The sequence below is a fragment of the Perognathus longimembris genome, chromosome 5 (genome assembly GCF_023159225.1).
Source record: "Perognathus longimembris pacificus isolate PPM17 chromosome 5, ASM2315922v1, whole genome shotgun sequence".
Taxonomy (NCBI): domain Eukaryota; kingdom Metazoa; phylum Chordata; class Mammalia; order Rodentia; family Heteromyidae; genus Perognathus; species Perognathus longimembris.
Window position 1 is genome coordinate 39,957,193 of NC_063165.1, and position 23,521 is coordinate 39,980,713.

At 39.8% G+C, this 23,521-nt stretch overlaps 1 protein-coding gene and 1 long non-coding RNA gene across 12 annotated transcripts in view; one reads left to right on the forward strand and one right to left on the reverse strand.

Annotated features, from left to right (window-relative positions):
• Positions 1-23,521, forward strand: part of Phldb2 (pleckstrin homology like domain family B member 2) — a 200,623-nt gene that overhangs the window by 117,034 nt on the left and 60,068 nt on the right. For all 11 annotated transcript variants that reach the window (XM_048346584.1, XM_048346585.1, XM_048346577.1 and 8 more), the window contains 2 exons: positions 5,824-7,169; positions 23,140-23,520. In XM_048346584.1, the coding sequence (XP_048202541.1) occupies positions 5,824-7,169; positions 23,140-23,520 (1,727 nt within the window). The remainder of the gene's footprint in view (positions 1-5,823; positions 7,170-23,139; position 23,521) is intronic.
• On the reverse strand, positions 7,907-21,357 carry LOC125351676. Its single transcript, XR_007210993.1, has 3 exons — positions 18,534-21,357; positions 12,481-12,485; positions 7,907-7,927 (listed from the first exon to the last, which is right to left on the reverse strand). It is a non-coding gene; the product is annotated as an uncharacterized LOC125351676 (long non-coding RNA).

Consider the following 23,521-nt stretch of genomic DNA (forward strand, 5'->3'; position numbering starts at 1 on the left):
CATAATATTCAAGACTTTAGATCTCAAGAATAAAGAGCAAATTTTGAATGCAGCTAAAGCGAAGAAAGAAATTTATTACAATGTGAAGAGGATCCGGATAACAGCAGACCTCTCCACACAAACCTACCACACGCAAAGAGAGTGGAAAAACACCATCCAAGTCCTACAAGCTAACAATTGCCAACCTAAAATAAAATATCCAGTGAAGCTGGAGTTCATATTTGAGGGGAAAATCAGATCTTTCCATAGCAAAGAGGACCTAAAGGAGAATGTGAATAAAAAACCAGTCCTACAGCAAATTCTAAGAGGGAACTCCCACCCAACAGAAATTGTACAGGACACACAGAAACAGAAAGAAACTTACAGCAAGGGATAAAAACAGGCTCCGAATGAAAGGATGGAGCAAGATCTCCAAGTAAATGCACCTACCAAAACGGCAGGAGTAGCCATCCTGATCTCAGACAAGCTGGACTTCACATTAAAATCAACTCAAAAAGACAAAGAAGGTCACTACACTTTAATACAAGGAAAAATCCAGAATCAAGACATCACGGTGATAAATGTATACCCACCAAACAAAAGAAGCCCTACATATATGTCAAGCAAATTCTCACAGAACCACAGAACAAGATAGACCCAAACACAATCATAGTGGGTGACTTTAATACCCCACTCTCTCCAAGAGACAGTTCCAACACCCAGAGGATTAGCAAGGGAGCTGAGGACCTAAGTAACACCATATCCCAAATGGATCTGACAGATCTATACAGAATCTTCCACCCTACAGAGACCCAATATACCTTCTCAGCAGCCCATGGATCATACTCCAAAATAGACCATGTCATAGTCCACACAAAGAAACTCAGCAAATACAAAAGTATTGACGTCATCCCATATTTTATATCTGACTACAGTGGATTAAAGGTAACCCTCAATAACAACTGTTACCACAGAGGCTATACACATTCTTGGAGGCTAAACCCCACACTGTTATCCAACACTTGGGCCACAGACCAAATTAAAGATGAAATTAACGAATTCATAAGCCACAATGACAATGAAAATACATCACAAAGAAACCTATGGGACACAGCTAAGGCGGTACTGAGGGGCAAGATCATCGCCCTCAGCACTCACATTAAAAGAATGGAAACAGAGCAGGTGAATAACCTCACGATGAAACTAAAACAACTGGAGAAACAAGAAATGATTGAATCTAAAATGACTAGGAGGAGAGAGATCACAAAGATTAAAAAAGAGATAAATCTGATTGAAAATAGAAAGACCATTCAACAAATAAATAAGACTAAAAGCTGGTTCTTAAGAAATGTATTCAATGCCTAACATATGAAACTGTAACCTCTCTGTACATAAGTTTGATAATAAAAATTTGAAAAAAAAATAAAAGCTGGTTCTTTGAGAAAATAAATAAAATTGACAGACTCCTTGCAAGACTTACAAAAAAAAGAAGAGGCTCATATACGTAAAATCAGGGACTCCACCGGAAAAATAACAAGTACACACGATATTCAAACAATCATAAGGAACTATTTCCAGAACCTCTACTCACTAAAAAACAGTAATTTCACAGAAATGGATCAATTCTTAGAGAAGTATAAACTCCCCAAACTGAACCAAGAAGAAATAAATCAACTAAATAAACCAATAACTTACAGTGAGATACAGAGGGTAATCAAGAACCTCCCAACAAAGAAAAGCCCAGGCCCAGATGGATTCACCAACGAATTCTGTAAAACCTTTAGTGAGGAGCTAATACCAATACTCCTCAAACTCTTCCACGAAATAGAAACAGAGGGAGAAAGCCCAAACTCATTCTATGAAGCTAATATCATACTCATTCCCAAACCAGGCAAAGTCCCAACAAAAAAAGAGAACTACAGACCAATATCACTAATGAACACAGACGCAAAGCTCCTCAATAAAATATTAGCTAACAGGATCCAGAAACTGATCAAGAAAATCATACATCATGACCAAGTAGGCTTCATCCCACAGTCACAAGGATGGTTCAACATCCGTAAATCAATCAATGTAATTCACCACATAAACAGAACTAAAATCAAGAATCACATTGTTATCTCAGTCGATGCCCAAAAAGCCTTTGACAAAATAACATCCATATCTATTAAAAGCTCTGGAGAGAACAGGAATAGATGGAACATTCCTCAAAACAATAAAAGCCATATACAACAGACCAGCTACTAACATCATATTAAATGGAGAGAAACTTAAATCATTCCCCCTAAACTCAGGAACAAGACAAGGATTCCCACTCTCCCCACTTCTTTTCAACATAGTGCTGGAATCCCTAGCCATAGCAATAAGGCAAGAGGAGGACATCAAAAGGATCCACATCGGCAAGGAAGAAATCAAGCTATCCCTATTCGCAGACGACATGATCTTATATCTGAAAGACCCAAAAAACTCAGTCCCCAAACTCCTACACCTAATAAACCATTTTGGCAAAGTAGCAGGATACAAAATCAATCCACAAAAGTCAGCAGCTTTTCTGTACACTAGCAATGTACAAGCAGAAAAGGAAATTATGGAAACAATTCCATTTACAGTAGCCAAAAAATAAATAAATAAATAAAGTACCTAGGGATCAACCTAATCAAGGACGTGACAGATCTATTTAATGAGAACTATAAAAATCTAATAAGGGAAATCAAAGAAGACACAAGGAGATGGAAAGACCCCCCCATGCTCATGAGTAGGCAGAATCAATATAGTGAAAATGGCCATATTGCCCAAATTGTTATACAAATTCAATGCAATCCCTATCAAAATTCCAGTCATATTCTTCACTGAAATAGAGAAAGCAATCCATACATTCATATGGAACAGGAGAAGACCTAGAATAGCCAAAGCAATTCTAGGCAAAAAAAGCAGTGCAGGAGGTATCACAATACCAGACTTCAAGCTCTACTATAGGGCCATCATAACAAAAACAGCCTGGTATTGGTATAAAAACAGACCGGAAGACCAATGGATCAGAATTGAAGATCCAGAAATAAAACCGCAATCTTACAGTCAGCTGATATTCGACAAAGGAGCCAAAGACATACAATGGAATAAACATAGCCTCTTCAACTATTGGTGCTGGGAGAACTGGGCAGCCATATGTAGAAAACTCAAAGTAGACCCAAGCCTATCACCATGCACCAAGATCAACTCAAAATGGATCAAGGACCTCAGTATCAGACCTGAATCCTTGAAACTACTGAAGGACAGAGTAGGAAAGACGCTAGAACTTATAGGCCCAGCAAGGAACTTCCTGAATATAGTCCCAGGGGCACAACAAATAGGGGAGAGACTCGACAAATGGGACTACTACAAATTAAAAAGTTTCTGCACAGCTAAGGACATAGCCACCAAACTAGAAAGACAGCAAACCATATGGGAAAGGATCTTTACCAGCACAGCAACAGACAAAGGCCTAATATCTGTCATCTACAGAGAACTCAAAAAAACTAAGCTCCTCCAAGCCCAGTAAACCAATTAGGAAATGGGCAAAGGAGCTAAAGAGAGACTTCACAAGAGAAGAGATAAAAATGGCAAAGAAACATATGAGGAAATGTTCAACATCCCTGATAGTAAAGGAAATGCAAATAAAAACAATCCTGAGATACCACCTCACTCCAGTTAGAATGGCCTGTACTCTGAACTCAGGCAACAACAAATGCTGGAGGGGGTGCGGGGAAAGAGGAACCCTTCTCCATTGTTGACAGGAGTGCAAATTAGTACAACCACTTTGGAGAACAGTATGGAGGTTTCTCAAAAAGCTCAATATAGACCTACCCTATGACCCAGCCATCCCTCTCCTAGGCATCTATCCTGAACAGCAGGTCCCAAGATATCAAAAAGACATTTGCACTTTCATGATTATCGCTGCACAATTCACAATAGCCAAAATATGGAATCAACCCAGATGCCCCTCCACAGATGAATGGATCCAAAAAATATGGTACCTATACACAATGGAATACTACATAGCGATTAGGAATGGTGCAATATTGTTCTTTGCAGGGAAATGGTCAGAACTTGGATAAATAATGTTGAGCGAGACAAACCTAGAACACTGAAAACAAAGGGGCATGATCTCCTTGATATATGACTGTTAAGATGGGGTGACGAAGAGACAGTAGAGACCAGGTCTGTGAAACCAAAAACTGCTTGTCAAATGGTATTTCCCACAGGTTTGGGTCAGTGACCCAACACTATGTAACTAAAACCAAACAACTACTCAACATATAAAGGTCAAAAATTGACCTGTCAGTGGAATACAATAGCTCAAAAGCTATGTATGTACATTCATATAAGACTACTGTCGACATATAGTCTAATGTCGACATTACATTTAAAGCCTTAGGTGAATTTTCTTTGGCATAGGCCACGTGGCTACTGTATATGTTCTTGGTACATTGTGTATTGTATATATGTCTACCTGACCTAGGGAAGGGAAAGAAAAACAGGGTGTAAGATATCACAAGAAATGTACACACTGCCCTTCTATGTAACTGTACCCTTTTTGCAGAACACCTTGTCAAAAAATTTTTGTTTAATTACATGTGAAACCTTTTTTAAGATTTTTCTCTAAAGTTTTGAAAAGCTATTAGCCAGGATCATGGTGTAATAAGACACAACGTTTTTCCTTTAAAAATTTAAGTGCGTGTGTAGAGTTAAGAAGCTGTTGTACATTTATGATTTAATAAAATAATTCTAAAGGAAAAAAAAAGAAATGGATCAGTAGCCATGTGTTGTGTTTCTTATATGCTGACCGGAGATGTAATATTTAAGTTCAAGGTCCATAAAGAGTGGATAACAGTCTGTCTTCAACTGTATTTTCCCTTTGTTGATAATCTAGGGAAAATGCTTTTTATCAGTAGGAAGATTTTTGTTTTTATCTGCAGTGATAGGTTTAATTCAGAGACATTTGATAGAGTTCAGATGGATGGTGCTCAGAGTAAGTGTCAAAACATACTCATATGGCCACATGAATTTTGGGGAAATTTTAACCATGAAAGATATAATCCTGATTGAGGGATGGTTAGATTCTGATGGGTACACAGAGGTGGAGCAAGATGTTGCTAGAGGACAAGGTTTGGTCCCAGGGATGATCATGGCACATTTAGGATACCAGGAATTTTGGAAATTTCAACTGTTGAAAGTTTCCAAGTATTTCATCTTAAGCATGTGACAATTTTTGGATCACTCTTTCCTCTGTCATCATGAGTTCCTTTCTTATGAGTTCAGGAGCTTTAAAGTCTTCCTTTTGACAGAGTAAATCCCATACCTCCTCATTAAAAACAAAAAAAAACCACCTACTAGCCTTCATGTTTTTCATCAGTGTCTAACATAAAACATTTTCTTTCTTTGCCAAGATATGACTTTTGCTTTTGAGTTTGTTCATCATTCTACCAGAGATATCTAAAGGAAAGCCCATGGAGTGCCTCTTTTAGGCAGTTGCTGGATGTTCAGGAAGCAGGTGGCATGCCAAGGACAAGAATATTGAAGAGAAATTGTCTTTTCTTTTGCATACCAACCTAATTCTGTACCATTACTTACTTAGGAATTTGTTTTCCTCAAATATCATTGTCATCATCTTGAGTTACTCTTTTTTTATATACAAAAACTGTCATAATCCATGGTCTTATTCTTCTGCGTCTAGTAGTTTTTTAGTTTATTAGAAAAACAGAATTTAATTTTTAATTGCATTAGATCAGACAACAAGGCTGACAGGGACTAGTCTTTTTCATCTCTTTTGTTAAGTAAAATTTCTCTCTTTTTTCCCTTTTACAGAGTCTGTCAAGATTATGGCAGAGAGTAGCTACACGCCAAAACAGCTGGATTTACAAAATGGTGGTTTAGAGGAAGGATTTGGGGAACAGTCACTGGAAGACGATCCTCAAATCATGGAGAACCTAAGCCCGAAGAAATATGCATCCAGTCTGAAATTTAAAGCTAATGGAGACTATTCTGGCTCTTATTTAACCCTATCACAGCCGGTTCCTGCTAAGAGAAGCTCTTTACCTTTGGGGACCAGTGTCAGAAGCAGCCCCTCCTTGGCCAAAATCCAGGGAAGCAAACAGTTCTCCTGTGATGGAACTGAGAAAAATCTTTCCATGAAACCTCCCACTCCTTTCCTTAGCACCACTGCCTCCCTTAGTGGACATCCACTCGGGAGAACAGATTTTGACCATTATACTAGTCGGGACAGTGAAAGGTCCTTGAGGACCTCTGAGAGGCCTCCCTATTCCAAATATAGCCCTAGAAATAAATCACATGACAATGTCTACTTTCTTGGAGGTCTTGAAGGACGAAAGGCATCAGGCTCACTTCTAACCATGTGGAACGGAAGTTCTCTGAGTGACAGTGGCCCCTCTTCCATCAGCAGATCGGGAGCAGCAAGCATGCCTTCAAGCCCAAAGCAAGCCAGGAAAATATCCATTCAGGACAACCTAATCCTTCAGTCAAAGGTCACTCGACACAAGGAACCAGCATCTGAGCACATCAGTTTAAGAACTCGGAAATATTCCGGGAGTAGCCTGAGTCACATGGGGGCATATAGCCGATCCCTTCCCAGATTGTACAAAGCCACAGAGAACCAGATTACACCTCTCAGTTTGCCTCCAAGAAACTCTCTGGGCAATTCTAAACGAAGCCGACTCGGGGAAAAGGATCTACCTCATAGCATAACAGACAATGACAATTACCTTAATTTTTCTTCTCTCAGCTCAGGTGCTTTGCCTTATAAGACTTCTGCATCAGAGGGTAGCCCATACGTAAGCTCCACACTGAGTGTCCCTGCCAGTCCCCGAGTGGCTCGGAAGATGCTTCTGGCCTCCACCTCCTCCTGTGCCTCTGATGACTTTGACAGGGCTTCCTACTCCGAGACAAGCCCAAGTCATTCATTTTCTGCAGGAGAACCGGACAAAGTGTTTGTGGCTAGAAGGAACTTCTCTTGTGGATCTGTGGAATTTGATGACGCTGATTTGGACAGCCTCAGGCAGGCCTCAGGTACTCCTCAACCTGCCCTCCGAGAAAGGAAAAGCAGCATTAGCTCCATTTCAGGACGCGATGACCTGATGGATTATCACCGGCGACAGAGGGAGGAAAGATTTCGGGAGCAGGAGATGGAGCGACTGGTAATCTTTTTCATCTGTTGACCTCACTGTCTTACTGAACTACAGCAACAGGGCAGCCTTGGAGGCAGACGCCAAGGGTCTATATGGGGTGTAGAGTTTCCATGTGTATCTGCTGTGCTGTCCCCTCCAGCTCTCTCTCTGTGTTTCCCTAACCCTTCCCAGTGGCTGTTGTTAAGCACCCGTAGGCATTTGGAAGACCCACAGGAGCTTGATGTTAATTCCATTGCTCTACAATCTCTTGCAAACTATTAATTTTAAAAGAAAACTATGGTTGTGTATTTTACTGAAATTTTTAGATCTTAAAAACACTGCTTTTAAGACTGAGGAAGGCTGGGTACCAGTGGCTCATACCTGTAATCAGGTATGAGGAGACTGAGATCTGAGGGTCTCAGTTCAAAGCCAGTATAGACAAGAAAGTCTAAGAGATTCTGATTTCCAGTTAATTACCAAAAAGGTGGAAATGGAGGGGCTGGGGATATGGCCTAGTGGCAAGAGTGCTTGCCTTGTATACATGAAGCCCTGGGTTCAATTACCCAGCACCACATATACAGAAAACGGCCAGAAGTGGCGCTGTGACTCAAGTGGCAGAGTGCTAGCCTTGAGCAAAAAGAAGCCAGGGACAGTGCTCAGGCCCTGAGTCCAAGCCCCAGGACTGGCAAAAAAAGAAAAGGTGGAAATGGAGCTGTGGCTCAAGTGATAGAATGCCATCCTTGAGCAAATACGTACTAAGGGACAGTGCCCTGAGTTCAAGCCCCAGTCTTGGTGCAAATACACACAAATACACATATACACATATACACAAATACACATATACAAAAAGACTGTGTGGAAACACATTAAGTTTGCAGGTATATAGTTTGACATTAGTTAGGGAAATCGTAAGTCATCAGAAATTAGGCAATAAATTTGTACAAAAAGTTGTCCAGAAAGTTATGAAGTTATGGATTGCTTCCACATTGCTCAGTCTTCCCCCATTGCATGTGCACACGCATACACACACACACACTCTCTCTCTCCATGCTCTGTCAGCCCTGTCTCTTAACGTATCAGTGACTACAAACCACAGCACATACTCACAACATTTATTGAGTTTGCTTTTCATTGAAAGTGAATTTATGCCTAAAGTGGAATATGTTTTAAAATAAGAGGACAGGAGGAAACACATCTTCTGAGAGTTCCATTCCTGAGAGAGAACAACTAAATTGTTCCACCTTCTAAGCATATATTTTTCTTCGACTCAATATATTTCAGAGATGGTTTTGCCTCATTAATGATTAACTTCCTTAGTGAGAGAAGCTATGGGATGACAGTCTGGCTTACAAAAGGATAAGATTTCCACAGTCTTTTAGTTACTATAAAAAAAGATATAATCAATATGAAAGCAATAAATTATATCCAAAATTAGTTAATGCCCAGTCAGGCAATAAGATAGTAATAAACTATGGACAGAAAATATTAGGTTTAAATGGTTTACATTACTCATAGTTTTTAATAAGTTAATGTCTTCTATCCTCACTGAGCTTTGAACTATTGTAAGAATCGTGAATGAATTATGCATTATGCAATTGAACTAGAGTTTGAATTCAGGGCCTTGTTCTTGGTCGGCTGGCATTCTACTACTTAAACCATGTCCCCAGCTCTATTCACTTTTGTTACTTTACAAATATGGTTTCATGTTTATGCCTGGTCTGGTCTGGACCTCCATCCTCCTATTTATGTTTCCTGAGTAACTGGGATGAAATTTGGGTTCCACCATGCCTACTTTTTTTATTTAATTTTTTAAAAAATTGATTCAGAGGAAGTCTGTGACCCAGCTCAAAGTGAATAAGTATAATAAATAACAATTACAAATAGTATTTGAACCAAGTACTATGACTAATATCTGTAATCCTAGCTACTTAGGAGGAGGAGATTAGGAGAATTGAAACTTAAAAAAAAAAAGGAAGAAAAAAGATTAAACAAAGTAATGCAATATTTGCTAGGATATTAAGTACAGACAAGTTACCTGTTCAATTTGCACTTTCAAAGTTCAAGTAGCTAGTCTCTCTATAAAGCCCATTAAGAAAATAAAATTACATATCCATGTATAGTTGTTTTAACTATATTAACTATTTCCTTGTTTAGTATAGTTGTATTAACTATACGTGGATAAAACAAGGAAATGACTGTGTCTGGCTGTGTTTTGAGCCAAATGATCAAGCCAGGCTGATCGTGTAAGTATGTGCTTTGATTGTGTGTAGATTGTTCTGTAGTGGAAAGAAAAAACAATGCCAGGAGTCACTGTTGTGATGAGAATGTGCTTTTTTTTAAAGATAGAAAACATATTAAGTATCAAAGCTTCACTTTATTTTCTTGCAACTTGGGGAATGTTGGACTTATTTAAGTACTGATTTTATTCCAGGTTTTTTTTTTTTTTGTACTGAGCCAGAAGGAAAATATTTCACCCATACACAGAGATTTTGTTTTTCTCAGAAACGTTAGCATAAGCTAGGCAGCGTAAGCTACACATCAGAAGTAGACACCAGCACACTGGTGTCATTCCATCAGCCTCAAAGTCTGTCCCGTTTCTATTTGATAAAAAAACATTTTTCTAATCAGAGACAAGTAATGAGCAACAAGAACAAATGCTTTGATATCTCTTATCTGACAAAGCCTGTATTTCAGTTCTACCTGCCAGATCACCAAAAGATGATACCGGATTCCTAGGTTCAGCAGCCATTATTGGCAACAACTAACAGGAGAGGGCAAATCAGAACTATCAAATTCATCTGAAAGTCATCAGAACCAAAAACAACAGCACCAAGCCAGGCAAACCCAAACTACAAGAGTGGAGAGCAAGTGAAGGTCAAGTTCTACTGCTGTTTGGAGTTTACCCTAAGAGCCAAGCTGCGTAGCTCAATTAACTCCACATACTATATTTGGCCACTTCAGCTTTCAAAGAGTTAACACAATTCTTATATAAATTACAACAAATAGCTGCTGAAGCCTTATTTAACCCAGAGGGAGGAAACGACCCATGAAAAACTTAGTTCACTAAGCATGTCTGTAGTGTTTGTAGCTTAACTCTGATTGTACCAAGTCGGTTTGGGTTTATAGTTTTTTTTTAATTACTTGATAGAAAACTCCAAGTAATTTCAGTAAGAAAGATCAAACCAAGGGCTTATTAATGAGGACTAATAATTAACTCTGCATCTGTGTTAAAATTAAATAGCCTCCAACTGCTGTGCTATTTGAGATCTTTACAAAAAAAAATCTTATTTCTTACTCCCAGCTGCCACTTCATGCTTTTGTCATTCTGCCGGCTTTTTCATTCTTAGGAGAGTGTGTGTGTGTGTGTGTGTGTGTGTGTGTGTGTGTGTGTGTGTGTGATATTTTAGAAACCAAATGTCAGGCCTCAATTTACGATATTATTGTGTGAGTTAGTTACTATACTGCTCATATGAAGGATAGGCACTTGATCTCACAGTCTCTTGCTACATCAGTAGTCTTTTTAATCTTTTCATTCAGAGCTAAGTAGGACTGAGAAGCTAACTCCATCTAATCAATTGTGACAAAGGCTGGAGAAATAATCATGAAGCAAACTGGATATTCCTTTATCCATTTGGTGCCCACATACTTACTTCCAAGGAATCCCAAAGAAGAAATGGACTACTTCGTGTATCTATGGTTCAGGCATTGTGTGCGTGTTTGTGTGTGTGAGTATTGGGCCATGTTCATTTGCTTTTTGCTCATGGTTGGTATTCTACCACTTGAGCTACAGCTCCTCTTCTAGCTTGTTGCTGGTTAATTGGACATACAAATATCATGGACTTTCCTGCCTGGGCTGGCTTTGAGCTAGGATTCTCAGAACTTGGCTTCCTGAGTAGCTAGGATTATATAGACACAAGCCACTGGTACCTAGTTGGTCCAGACCTTTTTAAGCAAGGAGGAAACGAAAACAAATCCTCCACTGTTAAGATGATCAGCTGATAACATTGCCAAACGTATCTGCATTTCATTATGGAGAAATGATAGGTCCCGAGAGATTGCATTACAGCAATCCAGTATTTTCTTTGGGCTAATGATAGTCATCTCCAAAGCCTTAGTAAACAGCATTGTCACCAGGTAGAACCATGCAGGGCTATGCTTGATATTTAGTTCTGAAGCACGTTCTGTTGGAATGCCAGTTCTCATGAGACATCACGAAATAAGGCTTTCTGGTTTTCTACATTCCCCATCACTGTGGATTCCCTGAAGATAAGGTTAGCTTTCTTTCCAGGTACATATTAAATTTCCATGGCGGGTCTGATGTCTAGGTCAGCAAGTCTCTGCTGCTTGAAAGGTGTTTTGTTATTGGAACACTTTAGAACTAAAGAATTTTAATCTGCAAGTGGCTGTGATTGTGTCTGTTTTGGTAATATACATTTAGCTCCTGGTCCTAGGTAATGGGAGCTTCATTTACATGTGCTTCTAGGGTGCACTCCTGTTTCCCAGGAAATATGCATTTAATTCTAGGTAACAACAAAGCTCTATATAAAAGAATGCATATACTCAGAATAAGTGCAGACTTATTTCTAGAAAGAAGGAATTCCCCATGTAAGTGTTGTGCCTCACATTTGTCCTCTTAATTGCTTTGGAGGTAGTTTGGGAGGATCACAGTTAAAGGGCAGCCAAAGCAAAAAAAAAAAAAAAAAAAAAGAAAGAAAGAAAGAAAGAAAGAAATCACCAGATTCCATCCTAATAAAAAAAAATCCTGAGTGAGCACATTCATGGCATTCCAGGTATGAGTGACACATAGACAGAAGGCTCTTGGCCTAGCCTTGGAATACATTTGAGACCTTATTCAAAATAATAATAAAGGCAAAAGGAGATGGAAGTGTGGCTCAAGCAGTAGAGCCAAGTAAGCTTGAGGCCTTGAGTAAAAAAACCCCAGTACTACCCCTCCACTCCTCAAAAAAAGTTCCTTCTTTTATTTTTACTTGGAAAATTGTAGGTTTGCTGGAGAAATAGGACAAATAGAGAGAAAGAGAGAGCAGAATATCATTATAAAAGGGGTTATTGTATTGGCTTACACAGTAGGGCGCTCGATAGTCCAGCAGTGGCCATCAACAGGCTAGAGAGCCAGAACACCTGGTGGGTACTCACTCTATAAACAGGATACCTCAACAAGAGGAACTATTAATGCATCCCAGCCTGAGGCTGGAGGCCTGGAAGCTCCCCAGGTCACAGGTGTGAGTCTAGCTTGAAAGGCTGAAGAAGCTGGGGTCGGATGTCCACAGGCAGTGGCAGCAGCAATACATGCATTTGCTCAGGAAGAATTCAGTTCACACACACTGGCTGCCCTTTTCCTTCTTCTACTTCAGTCTCATGAAGTTGACAATCAAGATTCAAATTGACAATCAAAATTTACCATCCCAAGTTTTGTTTTGTTTTGGTAAGAATTGATGTTCCCCAGGTCATAAGAAAATGAAGGCTGAAGGCTGAAGGCCCTAGAAACGAGCTTGTGCCCTGTTGAGCAGACCATACGATTCTAAATGATCTAATGATTCTAAAATGTATAACTAAGCATATTTGTTTTTAAGAAAATTTTGATATTTTTATGACAAATTTACATGTTCTTTAATTTCTTCAGGGTGGTTTGATGCTATGCTATTTTAAAGACCAGAGAGTAGGTAGATTAGAATAAGTCAGTTTTGTCATTAAGGAAAATGTTTAGCTTAAAAGAATTTAAGCATGTAGAACTTTTTGGCTTAAGCTAGGCTGAATTATTAAGTTTGATAGCATATTTTGCTTGGGTAGCACAAGTAGAATAGTCAGTATTTAGGAAACGTTTATTGTTATCTAGTCATAAAATTCATGTTTTTCTTTTTTGTGTGTGATTATAATGGGGCTTATTCTTTCTTTTTGCCAGTCCTGGGGTTTGAACTCAGGGCCTGAGCACTGTTCCTGGCTTCTTATTGCTCAAGGCTAGCACTCTGCCAACTTGAGCCACAGCATCACTTCTGGCCTTTTCTATATATGTGGTGCTGAGGAATTGAACCTAGGGCTTCATGTATAAGAGGCAAGCACTTTTTTTTGCTACTACGCCATATTCCCAGCCCTTGCTTAGCATTTTCCATTCAAGGCTGGTGTGCCTCACCTCCACTTCTGGCTTTTTTGTAGGTTAAATGGAGGAAAAAAACCTCACAGATTTGCCTCTCTGAGCTGGCTTGGAACTGTGATCTTCAGATCTGAGTCACCTGAGTAGCTAGGATTATAGGCATGAGTCACCAGTACCTGGCTATAGTTTAATCTTTTTTATTTTAAGAAGTCCTTTAAATTTGAGGGTTGACTGTTAAGTTGGAGGAGTGGCTCATTAGTAGAGCACTTGCATGCTTGGCAAGTGCTAGTGCGAATGCGCGCGCGTGCACACACATGGAGCGCGCGTGCACACACATGGAGGGTCTTTGAAATGTGAAAGCAAGCTTAAGTGTGGAAAACTATTTTGTCCTCCAGTCTGACTTGAAAGCAATCACCTTCCTGTTACAGCCCTTCCCTTTGCCTAGAGCACAGCTTAAGAGTTCATTAGGGGGAAAAAAGGGTGTTGCAGTTGTGGGAAGTGAGCCAGCCAAACTGCAAATAAGGTGAAAGGCTGGTTTAAGAGCCACATGAACTTTGGGCCCAGATGTTTTCTCTTTGTTCTCAGTTTGAAATGCCATTGTTACTTACATGAATTGATTCACTCTTCAGGTTCCGAAGGAGTCTGCGGAGCCCTTTTCTTAGCTTTCTGTTGAAAGCAGTCAGCCAGTCCCCCATTTCCTGCCTTCTGCCACTTTCATGCCCTTCAGAGATGGTTTACAGGCTATAGCTCAAAAATACAATGCAAGCTATTAATGTATACTAATTTTAAATTTCTTTACCTTAAAGAGGCCTTTCAAACCCATGTGAAATGAAGCATCATCTATGGAATAAGACAGCATTTTCCTGTTTCTAAATAAAGTAGGAAAAAAAATCTATAACCACTGGATCAATACAGGAGAATATTATCTACCATCAGATCACCTTGAGTCATTAGAGAGTAAAGCAAAGGTGTTCTCTCTGCCTCTTTCAAACAGAAAATTGCTGACATGTGCACATGTTCATTAAATATTGAAAGAATTAATGGTTAGGAAATGAAGATGACATATTGTTTTCAGTTAATGGAAAGTATATTTTTTAAAGTCATATCTATTTTTTTCCTTTCTTCTTCCATTGGAGAGATGGGTAGAAAAGGAGTAGGAAGGGAAACTTAGCACTAAGCAATAATTTATCATGACTTCACATAGGGGAGGGACAGAGTTAAAGTCTTAATGTAATCCTATATGGCAATCTTCTTTCTCAGTGTCCATTAAAAGCAGACTTCTTTTGATAGCACACCCAGGGTTTGGTTACAGAGGCAATACAAGCAGTTGCCTCTTGATGGTGCTACATGTCTAAAAAAAAAATCTCAGCTCAGAATTGGAGGGGTATAGTTTGAAGCAGCATAGTTCTCTATATTCTGGCTAAATTCTGAAATACAAAAGGCAGCTCACACATAGAGGAGATCTCCAATGCCACCATGCTAGTTATGGAATAAGGCTTATCCATCATTTAGAAAAAAATTAAATCAGTACATGGACACTTGGTTTTTAAATAAAAAGCAAAGCTCATGAATAAACTTCAAGGGGAAAATGTGTACAAATAACATGATCATTGCAAATACACTTAATACCTAAGTGTACCTAATACCTAATACCTAAAGGTATATAGAAATGGAGGTATACTGGGGGAGAACTATTCTTCATAGTAAACAGGGTTCTTGCCTTTATTCAAATTCCTTAGTACATTTAAATTAGAAGTTGACTTTTGAGCTATGTTTTAATATTTTCTCAACAGATTTTAGTTGGCCCCAGTTTATTGAGAAATGTGAATTTTCTCTCATTCTAGGAAAGTTTATGGGACTATTTGTTATATACACTATTTTTCAAGTTTGATGGTTCAGAAAGCAAAGAAATCCCAAAGAACTATTATAATATGAACACATTCATCACTTTGTGAATGGAAATTTTTGCTTCAGTCATCTTGATAGTTGTATAAAGGAGTTACCATTCAACAAATCCATTTATGAAGACAGTACATCTCGATTGATGTCACTCATCTTATTCTTTTCTCCCTTCCCTCTCAGTCCAATCCTTCCTCTCAATTTTGTTAAGTTTGAAGATTATACACTGAATATTATGATGACTGCATTCTTCCCTATTTATTTTGAAATAATTTTAGATTCACGCATAATTATTAGAAATATTCAGTGAGATCCTGCATGCAATGTATACAGTTGACATCTTGAAAAGTATAGTGCGAAATCAAGCAGGATATAAAATTAATATAGATTCAGAACAGTTTTGTCACCAGGAAGGATCCCCTTAACATCTGGTAATCACCGATCTTTCCATTTGTATGGTTTTGTCTTCATGAATGGTATAAAGGTGGCACGTGTCTGTAATCACAGCTACGTATGAAGCAGAGATTGAAAGTCTTGTGGTTAAAGGCCAGCCTGGGGAAAAGGTCATAAAAGCATATCATTTTTTAAAAATTATAAAGGTGATATATCGAGGGGTTACAATTACATAACTCGGTAAACAGTACATTTTTTTGAGCAAAGTCACCCCTTCCCTCACTCTCTCCCAAATTTTTCCTCCTGTCCCCACCAAGTTCTGTAATTCATTTTCCACATAGTGTCTAATGAGCACCACTGTTACATTTGTTCAACCTTTGTCGCTCTATTTCTCTGCTCCCTCTTATTCTTTTGAAGACAGATAAGCAGCTAAACAAGACAAAAAATACAACAGTAACAAACAATCCTTTTTGTTTCCATTTCCTGGAATTCATTTTGATAAATATTTTTTTGTATGATCAGATGCACCTAGGCATTGCACCCTTGTGTGCTTCTAAGACCTTAGCTTCCTGCAAAGCTAGAATTACAGTCTTGAGTCACTGACCGCCAAGCTGTGTTCACAGTCCTTAACCTGAGGGTGGCAGACTAAAGTGCTTCCTTGGATACAAGTCTGAAGGTTAAACTCACTGTCTATACATCCAGTATTCCTGGCTAGACACTAAACTGACTTTCATGAAGATAATTTGTAAAAACCAAACAATAACCCCCCCCCACACATTTTTACATACAATATTTAAATCAGATTATTTGTCCTAACCTGGTTAAAAAAACAGACAATTCTAAGATAAAGTTTGGGTAAAAGTGAAGGCCAATGGCAAGTTTAAAGGCACAGGCTCCATGTAATTCTTACCTCATTTCTGATACCATCTCCAAGGCCAGGCTTTCCCCAAACAACCCACAGGTTTGAACATTCACTACACCTCAGAGAACTCACTGAAAGTTTTTATAGTAAGGTACTATTTTTTAAAATTTAATTTTATTGTCAAGGTGATATACAGAGGGGTTACCGTTACAAACATAAGGCAGTGAGTACATTTCTTGTCACACTTGTTACCCCCTCCCTCATTTTGTCTCCCCCACCCCCACACTATTTTTTATGGGGAAAAGACAAATAAAGAAGTGCCAAAGGATGACCACAAAGGGCAGAATCCAGAGGGTTCCACTGTGAAATGCCCTCCTTTTCCTGCTGGAGTTGGAAGGCATTCTTTGCCAACACTGGCCATTATTGGTGTGTGACAGTATCACATGTACCAGGGAAGTTGTGCAAGTTCTAGCATCCAGAACTTATAGGGAGACTTCATCACGTAGTCATGATTTATTGACTGCTGGATTTCCTGTGTGCTTAATCACAATCTCCACATTGAATGAGAACCCATAGCCTAGAGTAACAACAGTAAATCACAAAAATGGCCACAGAAGATTCTGAAATGGTTAATTCCCACCCTGAGATTATCAGGTCCTGCCCTCAACAAAGACACTCCAGTACAATATGACATAGATTACCCTCCCAAAGGAAAGGCAGAAGCCAGAACTTGGTTTGGATGCTGAGGTTTTCTAGCTCGGAGGCTTCATCATAAAGGATATAAAATGGATTAGCTGAGGCCTCAGCCCTGTGCTCTCTCACTCAGGACCCCAGTGAATGAAGCCAACATAATCTGAAGGGTCACTTGCTGCCATGACCAGGAGAGGCATATGATGAATCATGTGCTGGCTGGTCATTTAGAAGTCAAGCTCACTGCTTCTCACATTACAGTGGGCAGTGCAAGTCTGAGCATTGTATTCAGTTTGTGTATGGAAAAGAGCCATCTTGTCCCAGGCCAAGAAAAAGGCAATAAGAATAGCTCATTGTTACTCCCAAGGGATTGATCTCTAACACCAAATATACCCACATTCATAATTTTCAGTCACAGCTTCTTTTTCTTCTTGATTATCCTATGTCCTAACTCATTGGTATCCTCATGTTTTCCTGGAATCTTTAAAATTCTGCATAGTTTCTATCAGCTCTCCTTATTCTACCTCATGAGCTTTTATGCTTCTTTGACTCTGCCTTGGTAAACCTGTGAATGTATTCTAAAAGTCTTATTGGGGATGGTTGGGATGTCTTGAGTCCTGATACAGAAAGGAAGACTGTCGGCCCATTTCTACCATTTCTGTGCAGGAACCTATCTTTCTTCCTCTCTGGAGCCTCCTTTCCCACCATGTGCTGCTGACCCCTGAGCTCATCGTGATATTTCTCAGTCTTGTCCCCTGGCGTCGGAGGTTGATTCACAGAAATGCCTTGATACCCAGTCCCCCAGTTCAACCTACAGACTCGTAGTTCACCCGAGGAACCAACCCCAATTTCTTTCTGTACTTTTTTCCTGTGTTGCTTTTACTCTGTAACTGATTACTTATTTGTGTTTCTTACCTCCAGTTAACCAGTATATGGCTGAAGAGGAAATGTGGCTCGAGTGATAGAGCATCAGCTTGAGCAAGAAACCCAAACAAGAGCACAGGGCCCTGAGTTTAAGCATCTCAGTATTGGGGCACACGTGCTCGTGTAAGCACACATACACGGATTTGAGGATATAATTGCTGCCTTGTTTCATCTGTGTATCTATAGCACATTGTTAGCTAGCACAGAGACATTGACTAGAGTTGAAAGAAAAAAGAAGTAAAGTCACTACTTGCCAGTTAAAAAGAAAAAAAACAAGCTGGGTACTAGTGTCTCATGCCTGAAATCCTAGCGACTAAGGAAGCTGAGATCTGAGGATTGCAGTTCAAAGATAGTGTGGGCAGAAAAGTTCATGAAACCCCATATCTCCAATAAACTACAATGAAAAAGCCGGAAGTGGCACTGTGACTCAAGTGGTAGAAGGCTAGCCTTGAGCACAAAGAAGCTCAGGGACAGCACCCAGGCCCTGAGTCCAAGCCCTACTACTGGCAAAAAAAACCAAAAAAGGAGAAAAAAAAAAGCCCTTTCAACTGAGTGATGGGTAATCAGTGGGTTTTCTGCATAATTTATTTATGCAGGGCCTTTTCAGTCCTGTGGCTTAGACTAGCTGATGTTGATCACAAGGGGACTGGGTGGTTGAGAAGCTACTTGGTATTTTGTATTGAGGTCTATGAAGCTGTGGTAGGGCAATGTCAGACACAGTCCTTTGGAGGAGAAAGGAAGCTTTAAAAAAAAAAATCCTATTCTCAGCTCTTAGTTTTGTTTCAATGGTGAGGGGAAAGAGTTGCACACTCACTTTTCTAGGTATTCTTTGAAGAGATTGCTTCCTCTTCACAGTTTCTTTTTATATATTTGAAGTATGGGGAAGGGGGAAAAGGGAATGGAAGAAAAACTATTCTAAATAATTTGATTTGAAGTGACCTACTTTCTAAATTCTTAGCAGTAATGTTTTAAGCCAGTTGAGGTATTTAGGCTCTGTCCTGCATGAAATTGAATAATTGAGTGGTAGACTACTGGGTTAGAAAACTGGGTGGGACTTGCAGTCCCGGGAGGATGTCCCCTCCCCCACCCCAGCCTTACTAGTGGCCAAGCAAAGCTTCTGTGAAAATGGCAGTCTAGGAAAGTGGCTATGCAGCTGAGTGCCAGGACAAAGCCTAGGTTACACTTGGTACCATGATTATTCATTGGGCCCTCTTCCCAGAGTCCTAGCTGGACAAGGTACTCTGGTTTAGGGTTACAGGGAGTGGAAGATACTGTGTGATGATTGGGAGGAACTGGACAACAGAGCAAAGACGGAGAGATAGCTAGTGAGACAAATTTCTGTTCTGAGCTTTCCTTACAAGGCTTCTTGAAGTGGTTTCTAAAATGTCTTGAAGACTTTCTTCTGATGGACTTCTTGATACCAGGTTTTTCTGTTTGTTTGTTTTGGTGCTGCTTTTCTGGAGCCAGTGTGTCTCAGCACAGCCTGGATTTCTTTGAGGCTCATGTGCATAGCAGTGCTGCTTGGATGTGTGATTCAAGCCTGAACAGTTTGGCTCCAAATGGGGTGATAAGAATAGAGAGAGAAAGACACACCAGTAGACCAAACTTCCTGTGCGCAAGCCTTTGAAAACTGCATTTCACCGTCTGAAATAGCATTCATCTTGAGGCCTGGGTCATTTATTTCCTCTGGACTTAAGCAATAGTACTGGCAGCAAAAGAAACTATTTGGGGGAAGGAGATGCAGGAGGAATGTCACTATGCATTCTATTCTTTTTAAAATAATTAATTATTGTCAAAGTGATGTACAGTGGGGTTACAGTTTCATATGTAAGGCAGTGAGTACATTTCTTATCAAACTTGTTACCTCCTCCCTCATTTTTCCCCCACCTTCTCTCCTCTCCAACCCTCTCCCCCCATTTTCTATTCTTTTCAACACAGCACCATTTTTGGTAACCCTGATAAATGAAAATGGGAAACTTTCAGATGGTCCCAAATGAAATGAATGCCAACACTGATGTGTACATATTATGATCTACAAACATGAGTTAGGACTCAGTTTAGATGCTTCAATTTAATTAGATAAATGATGGAAAATGATTTTTTTCTTTGGAATTTAGTCTCTAATAGAGAAGCTGTCAAAAAAGAATAAAATAGAACTTGTCCCTATGTGCTCACAGGTTATGTTTGGTTGTAATTCTTGTGTAGATGTTATTGTTGGGAAAATTTGAAAACCAGGAATGCTGAGTCCCCCTACTCCCTCCTCATAAAGCTGAAGTGGGTGGGGCTTGGCAGCTGGTGGCAGCTGCAGGGATAAATAAGTGTCAGGGCTCCAGGGTGGAGGATGCAGAGGAGCCCGCATCTGGTGTTGTTCCGCCTGCCCTGGAAGACACCATGAGGACTGAGCCACAGCTGGAGCACAGAAGTTCAGCCAGTGAAAGGGAGGTGGGCGCTGCTAGCTATTGGTTCAGTGGATTTTGTGACTAGGTTATTGCTCTTTTTACTGGGAGGAGGGATACTTTAAAGGGCAGAATGTCAGATAAACACCTTGAATGACTTATAACTCTCCTAATTCATATATTTCATGGAAGCCAGGTAGTTATATTGGTTTTTTACTCTGACTTTTCTGCTCATTATGACCTCAACAAACTAGGAACTGTGTCTGAATTTTGGCTTTACAAATGACTAACATCAGAGTGAAAAAAGCAGACCAGGGCAGTTTCATCTTTTCCTGTTTGATATCCCTGACCAGCCATTCAAAATATTTTTTCATGGAGGGCTTTTGAAGTCTCTTTTCAGTGTAGCAAATGTAATTTCCACAGATGGTTCTTGTTTGGCGAGCTTTTTTCACTTAGGCCTTGGAATTCATATGAAGGGCAAAGTTGTTAAGGTTCCCCACCCAAACAATGCTGTCTAGGCTTATGAAAACAGTTTTGTCAATTATTTCCTATTGTTCATAAATATGTTAATGGTTTAAAGTAAAAAATTGTAACTGTATAACTATTTTACAAAGGGAATGTAGTGAGAGATCAAGGAAACTATTGTAGAATCAATGGTTCATATATACGTGTTTTTCAACAAATGAATTTGCATTTTTATTTTTCTCATATATGAATCCAATGCTGGAAGAGCTCAGTTTTTGAGCCACATTACTGTTATTTGATCTGGACTTGACACGAAATATTCCTTGTTACAATCTAACATTCATACTCTGTGTGTGTGTGTGTGTGTTTGTGTGTATACCAGGTTATTCAAGTTTCAAACTCGTTCTTGCTACTCTTACAAACTCACTCTTTCTAGACTTACATGATTGGCTGGTCCTCTACCATTTGAGCCATGCCCCCTGTGTGGCATTTTTTTTTGTCAGTCCTGGGCCTTGGACTCAGGGCCTGAGCACTGTCCCTGGCTTCTTTTTGCTCAAGGCTAGCACTCGGTGACTTGAGCCACAGTGCCACTTCTGGCTTTTTTTCTATATATGTGGTGCTGAGGAATCGAACCCAGGGCTTCATGTATACAGGACAAGCACTTTACCACTAGGCCATATTCCCAGCCCCTTGTGTGGCATTTTGTTGAGCAATTAGAGATGAAGTATATCTGATATTTCTGCTCAGGCTGGCTTCTAACCAGTCTCCTGAGTAATTAAGATTAGAAGTGTGACATACTGGGCCATTGGTTCTATCCAAACTTTGGTATAATTCTAATATTCATATGCAAAACTAGTGAAAAGATCATTGCATGATAGCCATACATTAAAAGGTTTCAATATTCTGAAACATTTAAAGACAAAAATGAAGGCATAAATTTTCTTTTTTTTACAAAGAAACATAGTTTAGATACTGTTTTCTTCTGTGTCTAGCAATAGAATATTTCTGTAAAGAAATAGAAAGTTAAGTTTAGGCATAGTCTATATTAGGAAAGATCTAGTATTGTTGAAGATAAATAAGTAGAGGGTGGCAAAAGAGTACATAGAAAATGAATATTTTTAAAAACCTTTGAAAGGAGGTTAAGATCTGAGGGCGAATTTGAAGCTAGCCCAGAGAAATCTGAGTGATTCTTATCACCAATTAGCCAACCAAAAGCTAGAAGTGGAGGTACAACCCGAGTGGTAGAGTTCCACCTTTAAGTGCCTTAGTTTAAGCCCTAGTACTGGATTAAATAAAGTAAGTAAAATACAACAATTTACAAATAATAAATCCAGAAGTGTTTAGACCTTGATAGAGGTTTAAGCTAATGCTTGTATATGCTGGAGATAACCTTGGGAAATAAAGATAAAGGGAAAGGTCCAATTTATTTGTTTATTGATTTGTTGATTGACTGCCATACTGGAGTTTGAACTCTTACCTATTATGCAGGCAGTCTACTACCTAAGTCATACTTCCATTTCTGACTTTTCATTGATTATTAGAGGTGGAATCTAGTGAACTTTTCTGCCTCGCTTGTCCACAAATCTCGATCTTGCAGATCTTAGCCTCCTGAGCAGCTAGCATTACAGGTGAGTGCTCATCTAATAAATAAAATGAGTGAATAAAGCCATGAGTGCTCATCTAGTAAACAGAATGACTGAATGATAAACAGAACTGAGTGAAGGAAAATCAGGCACTGCAAACATTGATTCTGCAACCTTTGCAGGCATTGATCCTTAACTGCATCAATTAAAGGGCAGGGGATTCCATCCTTCAGTGATGGCAATCCCTGCACTCAGGAGGCAGAAGCAAGGGGAGCATGAGTTCCAGGACAGCCTGGGCTACATGAAATTAACTTTTATTATTTGTTTTTTGTTTTTTTGGAGCTTGAACTTAGGGCCTGAGAGCACTGTCCCTGGCCTCTTTTTGCTCAAGGCACTCTGCCACTTGAGCCATAGAGCCACTTCTGGCCGTATTCTGTATATGTGGTGCTGGGGAATTGAACCCAGGGCTTCATGTATACGAGGCAAGCACTCTTTCCATTAGGCCATATTCCCAGCCCATACATGAAATTATCTTAAAACAAACAAAAAGATAAGCAATTTTCAGCAGTCCACATTCAATGTGCTGATCTGTGGAATATGGCTGCCTCCTGAGACTTATTCTTCGGAATTGTCTCCATTCTCACACTCCTCATTGACCTTGCCTTCCTCTGTGCTCTAGGAGAGACAGCGTCTGGAGACCATCCTCAGCCTCTGTGCTGAGTATGCCAATGACAGCCAGGTGTCCACAGGCACCACAGTGGCAGATGTGCAGAAAATCAACAAAGAGCTGGAGAAGCTGCAGCTGTCTGATGAAGAGTCGGTGTTTGAAGAAGCACTGGTGTGCCCTGACACAAGATACCGGTGCCACCGGAAGAACTCGGTCCACGATGCTGACCTGGCAGGCTTTGGGAGCCTGGGTCAGAGCAGCTCCAGCTTCCTTACCTCCAGGAGCATCAGGAATGATGACCTGCTTGGCGACCTTACCAGGACTCCTGTACCATCCCCCTCTGCCTTTTTGAAGCCATCCAATGAATCCTCCTACCTAAGTATCCTACCAAAGG